The sequence below is a fragment of the Myxocyprinus asiaticus genome, chromosome 38 (assembly GCF_019703515.2).
Source record: "Myxocyprinus asiaticus isolate MX2 ecotype Aquarium Trade chromosome 38, UBuf_Myxa_2, whole genome shotgun sequence".
NCBI classification, from domain to species: Eukaryota; Metazoa; Chordata; class Actinopteri; order Cypriniformes; family Catostomidae; genus Myxocyprinus; species Myxocyprinus asiaticus.
The window spans coordinates 8,466,538-8,477,037 of record NC_059381.1 but is presented as its reverse complement, the minus strand read 5'-3'; the positions used below and the strand labels follow the sequence as shown (position 1 = coordinate 8,477,037).

The window sequence follows — 10,500 nt, the reverse complement described above, 5'->3', positions numbered from 1 at the left end:
TGGAAGTGAAGGACAAGAAAACATTCGTTCCGGACCTCTGTGCGAACTGCGCATGTGCAAACACAACATCAAGCATGGAGGATGTGAGCCGCTAAAGCTTTTACCATTAAACTACTCTCGCATGGTACAGAGCTCAAAATAAAGTAAGTGCACGATTTTGTCACAGATTTACCTCATAGTAATGTTATAAAAAGTAATGTTGAGTTGCTGTAACAACCCGATCTGCACATGGACTGTTTTGAAAGGACCCTAGATGACCAGTAGCCTTTCAAGTAAAACATATTTTAAGATAAAGCTTGTACAAAAGTAAATTAGTCACAGCAACTGGGCATTAAATACGAACGAATCGCTTGAATCCATTAATCTAATGTTTAATCATGGTGTGAACACGTGATTTATTGTTTTGGCAGTAAGTTGGCAAAACACTAGTAAACAGCAATACATTAAAATCACTAAAACTGACACGTGTCAAATAGAAGTGCATGAACTGCTTTGATTCTAACCTATAAATACATATATTACAGCCTGTAAAGGTTGTAATGATTCTCTTATGTTTAATGTTGTCAAATTGGAGCTAAGGCTTCAATGACTGCCTTCAACTGTGGAATGACATAAATCTAGCCATGCTATGGATATTTACTTTATTTTGCCTGTTAAAATTATAATGATCTACAGTAGGTGGTCGATGTTGTATTCAGGCTAATTAACAGATAATAAACAGATTAATAAATAACTGTTTTGAGATAATGTGGCCTGTTCACAGAAGTGCACATTTTCTATTTTAAATATTTTAAAAGGGAATTTTAAGTAAAAGAAATGTTATGTAAAATTAAATGTTTAAATTTTAAGTAATTTTGCTTGCAGAATTAAAATTGTATATAATTAAAGTAGTATTTTACACACACACACACACACACACACACACACACATATATATATATATATATATAGATATATATATATAGATGTATACACTGGCAGCCAAAAGTTTGGAATAATGTACAGATTTTGCTCTTTTGGAAGGAAATTGGTACTTTAATTCACCAAAGTGGCATTCAGCTGATCACAGTGTATAGTCAGGACATTAGTAACGTGAAAAATTAGTATTACAATTTGAAAAAAGTAATTTTTGACAGGCCTCATTTCCAGCAGCCATCACTCCAACACATTATCCTTTTCTTTTTTTCTCCCCAATTTGGAATGCCCAATTCCCAATGCGCTCTAAGTCCTCGTGGTGGCGTACTGACTCGCCTCAATCCGGGTGGCGGAGGACGATTCTCAGTTGCCTCTGCGTCTGAGACCGTCAACCCACGCATCTTATCACGTGGCTTGTTGAGCGCATTACCGCAGAGATGTAGCGCATGTGGAGGCTTCATGCTATTCTCCGCAGCATCCACGCACAACTCACCACGTGTCTCACCGAGAGCGAGAACCACACATTATAGTGACCACGAGGAGGTTACCCCATGTGACTCTACCCTCCCTAGCAACCGGGCCAATTTGGTTGCTTAGGAGACCTGGCTGGAGTCACTCAGCACGCCCTGGATTCAAACTCGCGACTCCAGGGGTGGTACTCAGCATCAGTACTCACTGAGCTACCCAGGCCCCCAACACCTTATCCTTGAGTAATCATGCTATATTGCAAATTTGGTACTAGAAAATCACTTGCCATTATATCAAACACAGTTGAAAGCTATTTGGTTCGTTAAATGAAGCTTAACATTGTCTTTGTGTTTGTTTTTGTGTTGCCACAGTATGCAATAGACTGGCATGTGTTAAGGTCAATATTAGGTCAAAAATGGCAAAAAACAAACAGCTTTCTCAAGAAACTCATCAGTCAATCATTGTTTTGAGGAATGAAGGCTATACAATGCTTGAAATTGCCAAAAAACTGAAGATTTCATACAAAGGTGTACACTACAGTCTTCAAAGACAAAGGACAACTGGCTCTAACAAGGACAGAAAGAGATGTGGAAGGCCAGATGTACAACTAAACAAGAGGATAAGTACATCAGAGTCTCTAGTTTGAGAAATAGACACCTCACATGTCCTCAGCTGACAGCTTCATTGAATTCTACCCGCTCAACACCAGTTTCATGTGCAACAGTAAAGAGAAGACTCAGGGGTGCAGGCCTTGTGGGAAGAATTGCAAAGAAAAAGCCACTTTTAAAACAGAAAAACAAAAAGAAAAGGTTAGAGTGGGCAAAGAAACACAGACATTGGACAACAGACAATTGGAAAAGAGTGTTATGGATCTTAACCCCATTGAGCATTTGTGGGATCAGCTAGACTGTAAGGTGCATGAGAAGTGCCCGACAAGACAGCCACATCTATGGCAAGTGCTACAGGAAGCATGGGGTGAAATGTCACCTGAGTATCTGGTACTCAGATCTGGTAATCAGCATGTGGAGGATTTTTTGATGAGAACACTTTGAAGTAATTTTTTCAAATTGTAATAGTAATTTTTCATGTTATTAATGTCCTGACTATACATTGTGATCAGTTGAATGCCACTTTAGTGAATAGAAGTACCAATTTCTTTCCATAAGAGTAAAATCTGTACATTATTCCAAACCTTTGGCTGCCAGTGTGTGTGTAAATATATAAGCTATATAATACTATATACTTTAAAATATTATATATATATATATATATATATATATATATATATATATATATATATATATATATATATATAATATTTTAAAGTATATAGAATTATTTAGCTTATATATTTACATATATAATATATATATTTAATTTGGATGTCAGTAGATTAATATTAGAAAATATATCCTGATAACATATATATAAAATAGTTTTAGTTTGGTTAGATTTTTGAAAAAAGAAACATTTAAAAATGTAGTGCATTCCGTTTTAATGCATTAAGTGGTAAAAAATTCGCTGAATTCAGGTAAATGTTGGCATTTTTTTAAATGACAAGCTGTCAAAATGGTGGCCAATCTGAATTCACCATAAAATATCAGCATATCATCGGCTGTTAAAACACTCATATCAATCAACAGCTCTTTTAAACCCATTGATGTCACTTTCTTAAAGTGTATTTTCTTGCATATAGTCTATTATAACCATTGTTGGGATATAATGGGAATTGCATTGAAATTTGAATTGTGATGCCCTTTTCACTTCATGTTTTTCAAACTGACCAAATTTTTCTCTTCACAGAGAAAGATGATACGGAGATCAAGAATCAGCGTGCGGCCCAATGTGAAGCCCGCGGGTCGAGCTCTGACAGCTTCTCAAGACGCATCTTTAGATAACACTCAGCCTTCCCTGACCCCTGCTGACTCCGCCCCCTCTGTGGGGTCAGATGTCACGGCTGAGATGGCCAAGACGGACCCCCCTATAGTAGCATCAGAGCAGACCAATGAGGAAGCTGCTCAGAGAAATAAACATGGGAACCACTTGGAGGCCACTAGCCAGGCAGAGTGAGTCTGACTCCTTTAGTCTACTAACTATTACATTAAACTAGATTTGCATTTGGTTATGGAAATGCTAGTGCTACCAAGATAGAAAAATAATAATTAGAAGGTTTAAGGCATAGTGACTATAAATGGTCAAATATATGCAAAGAAACCAAGACCAATCACAATTCAATATGCAAATTGATGCAAGAAAGAAAACTAACTGCAAGTCAGTAGGCAAATTTCAATGTCAGTCAATTGGAAATTTTCAAATTGTATTCTTAATTTCTTTAAAATTTTACAAAAACAAATAGATAGCGGTCTTAGGTGTTTAAAAAAATAAAAATAAAATAAACAGAGTCTTTAAGTGGTTTGGGCTGAATTAATTACAGAAGTCTTATACTTAGGTTATGGGTTTAAAACAAACCCAATCCAAAATAGTTGAATCAGAATCAGAAGAAATATCAATACAATGTTACCTTGCAAGCACTATGAATAAAAAGCAAAATTCAGATAATATATTTAATGTACAACATTTATTTTTTATCTAACATGTGCCTGATGTTGCTCAGGACTGTGCATGCTTTCTATATAAACTATCATGCTTTCTACCACTACAGTGATGTAGCATGTAAAACAAATGAATCCCAAGCTGCAAAAAGCACTTCCATGACATATGGTCCTCAGAGGAGGAAACGCTTCATGGCTCTTCCCAACCTGGCCAAACCAAGAGCCTCCCAAGCTTCCACCAGGACTCCAAAGACTCCACTCAAGTCCCCTGTCAAACCCGTAACACCCATTGAACCTGAAGCATCAGACCCCAACACAGAGTTGGCCCCACAGCTGCCCTTAGACATCGAGACTGTCCGCAGCCCCAGGGCTCCTGGAAGACTGAGAACTTCTGGAGGGGCCAGGCAGCCCAAATCTCAAACCAAACCTGAAGCATCACTGCAGAACATCCGTGAGACAGAGACACAAGAGAGTGGAGCATCAGAGGACACTGTCGTGCAGTTGACCAGCCAGGGAGGGGAGTCCCCTTGTCCCCTTAAAACATCCCAACCCGATTCTGTTTTGGTTCATGAAGACCCTCCAGACTGTCCAGCCCCTTGTGCAGTAGAAGACAAGGCCAGACAAGAGGAGAGTAATTCTGGGGTTGCCCTGAATCAAAGGCAGCCTGACCTATTAAGAGAAAAACTTTCAAAAAGTAAACCGTCTTCTAAGATTCTCAGATCTTTAAAAACTCTAAATGACCCGGCGGACATGATCAGGTTGGCCAGGGCTCGGAAACTTAGAGAGCTTCTTAAAAAAGAGATGAGCAGAAACAAGGTGTGTATGTTTTTTGCATTTGTTTGTTGTGTGTTGGAGTTTATTTTACAAAAATGACCAACTGACTGGACATTATCCCTTACATATCTCTTACTAAAACATGCAAAAACACCTGTTTTTGCTGTAAACGATGGCGCAAAGGAATTTCCAAACCACTGATTTGAATTGGTGTTTTGAAACAGTCAATTTATAAGAAATGAATCACGGACTTGCGACCTCTAAATTCATCTCAAACTGATTGACTGGTTCTTAATTCTCTCATCATTTACTCACCCTCATGCCATCCCAGAGGCTGAACACAAACAAAGATTTTTAGAAAAATATCTCAGCTCTGTAGGCCCAAACAATGCAAGTCAACAAGGTCCAAAACTTTAAAGTTCAAAAAGCGACGGGGTAACTTGGATTTGTTTGTTGGGAAATGGGGCAGTTATTTAGAGTTTTTGGAGGGCTCTCAGAGTGGGGTGTGGAGAGATTAGTATAGTTTTAATTGAGTATGATTATATATATGAGTATGTTTTTTATATATATATATATCTATATCTATATATCTATATCTATATATATATATATATTTGTATGTGTGTTTGTTTGCTTTTTTTGGTGTATTTACTCTGTGTGACCACGGGGATGTTTGTTGGGGGTTGGGGATTGGGAGGGGTGGTTGTGGGGTTTAAATGTTGATTTTATATATATATATATATATATTTATATGTTTTTGCTTTTCTTTATTATTGTAAGAATGAATAAAAAAAAATGTTAATTACAAAAAAAAGCTCTAAGCATATAAAGGTAGCAGAAAAGTAATCCATACAACTCCAGTAGTTAAATACATGTCTTGAGAATTTTATAGGTGTGGGTGAGAAACAGGTCAATATTTAACCTCTTCAACGCTGGGGAATTTAATTTAATTTATTTTTTGCTAAAAATTAAAAGCAGATATAATGTTTTTTATTTATTTTGGGCTTACAGCAGCAGTGATCGGCGGATGAAAGAAATATTTGTATTTGATGTATTACAAAAATAATATTTCACTTTGTGATTCTTTTGAAAATCTTTCAAACTGTGGTATTAGGGCAACAAAATAAACTGTACAGTCGCATTCCTGAGAGCTTTCATTTAATATCTGATTTGGCTATTTAAGTGCTACGGATGTTTTCAGGCCATATTTTGTTATTTTATGTAACAAATGTAGAAGTGATGGTTATCTATGAAACATTCAGATTCTAATCTTTCAAACGAAACCACATATGCCTGATGTATGTATTCAGAGACTTGAACATTTTAAGCATAAACTTTTTCGTGACATAGTGCCCCATTTTGGACCCGCAGCGGGTTCGGAGAGTTGAAGAGGTTAAGTCTTTTTTACTATAAATATTCTATATTTGTTAATATTCTATGAATTTCTTATCCCTATTATGGGTATTGTTTACATTTAATCTCAGACTGAATAAAACTTTCATTGTATCACTGTTTTATCTGTTCCAATTAGTTCTGGGATATGTTGAATTGGTAGATGGAAAAATAATCTTTATATATAGAAATAGTGGTCGAACAAGGATTTTGCCATTACTGATAATTAAAGTAGTGGATAAGGGTGATAACTGATTTACCGGACGATAATTTGATTTAATTGTATAATTTGAAAATGTATTTATTGAATGTAAATAATTTTTCTTAGTCTTTCATTACAGTGAGGGGCTCAGACATAGAGGCAACAAGAGTCAAAAGTGAATAAAATATTTTTTTATTGAAGTTTATTGTGCAACCAAAATCCCAATAACAACCCCCAAAAATTTTGATTTGGTACATAATGCAGGACTTTTAACTATAAACAAGCTTGAAATACACCGGGGACTCTTATTTTGAAATGTGTGTGCTTACAGTTCACACAAACACATAAGAGGAACTATGTATATCAGCTAAAAATATCAGCAACTACCTGCATTAATTTTTGTTGATAACCAATAATTCTAAAAAAGCAAATATCGGCACCGATTAATCGGTAAAACCGATATATCGGTTGACTTTTACTATAAACATGTAATTCTTATCTCTGCTGAAATCTAGGGAGAAAAGAAGAAACCCAAGATGGGAATCAAAGAACGCAAGGCACGGAAGGATCACAACAAAATGACCATGAGAGAACTGATCTATTACCTACCTGCTTCCAACCCAATGAAGTACATTCCAAACTTAATGTCTGTGTGCATGTGGACACTAGAATTAACATAAGAGAATTCTTGTGTTGATATTGGATTTGTGATGCATGTTCAGGTTGTATAGGGATTATGATAAACAACTAATGCCGGTGATTTTCCATGTCATTATGATTTATTTCACACTTGTTTTCTCTACAGGCCTTTGACAGAAGAGGAGCAGAGAGCGTCAGAGATAGTATTACCAAACTCTCCTAAACCGACGTAAGCCTCATCAGCCTGTCTGTCTCCTGATAGTACATATACATTGCCATTTTAGAGTGTTTGCTCTTCTTCTATGTCAGTAAAACTGTCGGATGTTAGAATGATATTAAGCAGATGTTTTTGTGATGTTATGATGTACGGGAACATGACTCACAGCAGATAACATCTGACAGCAATCGTCTTGAAATGTACTGTTGATGCGGCACTTTGCTGTTGCAACAGCGTGTAAAAAGACTAAACCTAAAGCATTTAAGAAATGAAACTTCTTGCAGAGCATTTTACTGTGCTGCTGTTATTCACTGTTGAGTACAGCAAGCGATCATCATGCAGAAACACTCTCCAAGATGTTGCGTCTCCCATTAAAACCACCAACACTTAAAATTTATGTTAGTAGTCAAGCCCAATAATTGACTAGTCAGTTGTTAGATGAATGGCACATCCCTAATTTAAAGAATTTTATAATCTATAAGGTATTATGCTTTTATATTTCCTATAAGACAGGGTACATTCGGAATTGCATACTACCTACTATTTTGGAAATACATTTTAGTGTTGTTTACTGCTGCACTAGTATTCAAATTATACAACATTTTAATTAAAAGACATTTTAGCACAAAATTGGATTAAGAATGCTAAATAATAATATTTATTTTGCAATAACTCAACACAGCTCGCTAAATACTAGATATACTGTGCAGGATGCTAGTATTCCATTCTGAACATATATTTGGTATATTGTCTCAAAATAAAAGTCCTGGACATATCAGATCTTTTTGTTTCTCTCCAGTTCTTCTGAGACTTCAGATGGTCCACCTGTTCAGGAGGAGGTTGCTGGAGATGCTGGTTGTGAGGAAGAGGAGGAGACAGAGAGAGTGGATGAAACTCAGCCAGAGGGAGAAGAGCCTCTACTGGTGCCCAGGGTGAAAGTGGCAGAGGATGGGTCTCTGATTATAGACGAGGAGAGGTCAGTAATGTTCCTTTTTATCATGACATACTGCTCATATAGAAATGCTGCACAGCACTGTATTAAATCATATCTTCAGGCTGGAGAAGTCAAACCCTGTCCTGAAACAAGAGGAATGTTTTTATTGATAAGAGGAACAACTAATACAAAAATGAAAATCTCATTATTTTATCACCCTTGTGTCGTTCCATCATCCGTATCCTGTTATTTTCTTCCATGGAACACAAAAGCAGAATTTTGAATTCTTGTCCATACAGTGACAGTTCACCTTGTCTGTCAAGCTTAAAAAAAGACAAAAAAAAACACCATAAAATTTGTCCATATGATTCATGCGCTATATTCCAAGTCTTCTGAAGCCATACAATAGATTTGTGTGAGGAATAGCCCAAATATAGTGCCTGTACACTTGTTGCATCAGGTTTAAAGGTATAATCATTTACTTACCCACATGCCATCCCAGATGTGTATGATTTTTATCTGCTGAACACAAATTAAGATTTTTAGAAGAATATCTCAGCTCTACGAGTCCATATAATGCAAGTCAACAGGGTCTAAAACTTTGAAGCTCAAAAAGCATATAAAGGTAGCATAAAAGTAATCCATACAACTTTAGTTGTTAAATCCATGTCTTCAGAAGAAAATTAATAGGTGTGGGTGAGAAACAGATCAATATTTAAGTCCTTTTTTATTATAAATCTCCACTTTCACTTTTACATTCTTCTCTTGTTTTTGGCAATTCACATTCTTCGTGCATATCGCCACCTTCTGGGCAGGGAGGAGAATTTATAGTAAAAAAGGACTTACATATTAGTCTGTTTCTCACCCATACCTATCATATTACTTCTGAAGACATGGATTTAACCACTGGAGTCTTATGGATTACTTTTATGCTGCCTTTATGTGCTTTTTGGACCTTCAAAGTTCTTGCTTGTGTTCAGCAGACGATGAAAATCATACACATTTGGGATGGCATGAGGGTGAGTAAATGATAAGAGAATTTAAATTTTTGGTTGAATTGTTCCTTTAATTTCAGCAACATTTGGATGCATGGCACCCGAGAATCAATGAAATTTTATGTCATTACGTCCAGCCTGCATCACAGGCACCATATTTGATTTGAGAGCAATGTTGGAGGGACGATTTAAAATTTTGGTCTGTTCATCACACAAACCTATCGTATTGCTTCGGAAAGACTGTTCCATTAACTATCTTATAAAAAGCACTGTCAAATGCCTGGTGCACTGGTCCATAATGTTTATTTGAATGCTGTCTTGATAATCTGGTTGATATTATGGAAACTTAGACTCTGTTTCTGTGTTGGTTTGAGCAGTTTAACAGTCCAGGTTTTAAGAGCAAAAGGACCCAATCCAGCAGAAGACAGGGATCCAATATTTGAACGTGGTTCCACCACCACCTACTCCAGCTTCAGGAAGGGCTCCTACACCAAACCCTGGTCTAATGGAGGTTAGAAGCCATGCCTTTAGGCCTTAATCCAAAATATGTTGCGCAAGGAGCTCCTTTATTGGGTATAACTCTTATTTTGGAAATTCCAGAGACCGAAATGTTCTATTTGGCCATCAGTATGGTGGGGACAGACTTCTCCATGATTGGTCAATTGTTTCCACACAGAGCTCGCCTGGAGATTAAGGTAAATGCTCTTTTTTTAGTGTGGCTGGAGTATTAAACCATTTTCATTGTCTAAACAGATTTAAGCCTGTAACGGGACTTTTATTGTAGTTTGTACTTCCATTTGTCAGAATAAAGGGGTGTTCACACTGAGGTTGCCTGGTTGCTGTAATGTTGGTTTCGAGAAAGCATTCCTACTCGGTTGCTGTATCCAACTGTATCAAGCAGCTGATCACGTGGGAGTCACTGCATTGGATCAATGTGTATTTGCATGAAGTAGAACTCTGCTAATCTTTGTTGCATCGCTAACGGTCTCTGACGCCTTTCAGTGTGAACGCAACCTTTATGCATATTTCATTGTATAATCCTTGCTAGTTTTGGACACATCTCCTCGAAACTATGCCATAATATACAAACTCATCTTTAGGTACTGTTCTTGTTTTTTTCTTGTTTCCTCAGAACAAGTTCAAAAAAGAGGAGAGAAATAACTCATGGAGAGTAGACAAAGCTTTCAGTAAGTTACATTTTGCTGTTAACCCAGCTTCTTAAAATAACATCTTAAAGGAATAGTTCACCCAAAAATGATAATTCTCTCATCATTTACTCACCCGTATGTCGTGTCAAACTCGTATGACATTCTTACTTCCGCGGAACACAAAAATTAAGATATTTTAATGGAAATATGATGTCTGTTTGTCCATACAATGCAAATGAATGGTGACCAAAACTTTGAATTTCC

General features: G+C 36.6%; 1 protein-coding gene across 7 annotated transcripts in view; it reads left to right on the top strand.

The window, feature by feature from the left end:
* The window catches only part of LOC127428617 (transcription factor TFIIIB component B'' homolog), a 169,498-nt gene that overhangs the window by 141,115 nt on the left and 17,883 nt on the right, over positions 1 to 10,500 (top strand). For 4 of the 7 annotated variants that reach the window (XM_051677063.1, XM_051677064.1, XM_051677062.1 and 1 more), the window contains exons 1-9: positions 1,815 to 2,436; positions 3,187 to 3,449; positions 4,046 to 4,751; positions 6,819 to 6,931; positions 7,109 to 7,171; positions 7,959 to 8,135; positions 9,466 to 9,599; positions 9,689 to 9,783; positions 10,221 to 10,275. In XM_051677063.1, coding sequence (XP_051533023.1) covers positions 3,193 to 3,449; positions 4,046 to 4,751; positions 6,819 to 6,931; positions 7,109 to 7,171; positions 7,959 to 8,135; positions 9,466 to 9,599; positions 9,689 to 9,783; positions 10,221 to 10,275 — 1,600 coding nt within the window. In that variant the 5' untranslated portion in view covers positions 1,815 to 2,436; positions 3,187 to 3,192. Of the gene's footprint in view, positions 1 to 54; positions 144 to 1,814; positions 2,437 to 3,186; positions 3,450 to 4,045; positions 4,752 to 6,442; positions 6,479 to 6,818; positions 6,932 to 7,108; positions 7,172 to 7,958; positions 8,136 to 9,465; positions 9,600 to 9,688; positions 9,784 to 10,220; positions 10,276 to 10,500 lie in introns of those variants that run through there. The other 3 variants (XM_051677061.1, XM_051677060.1, XM_051677065.1) reach the window with 3 other exon arrangements.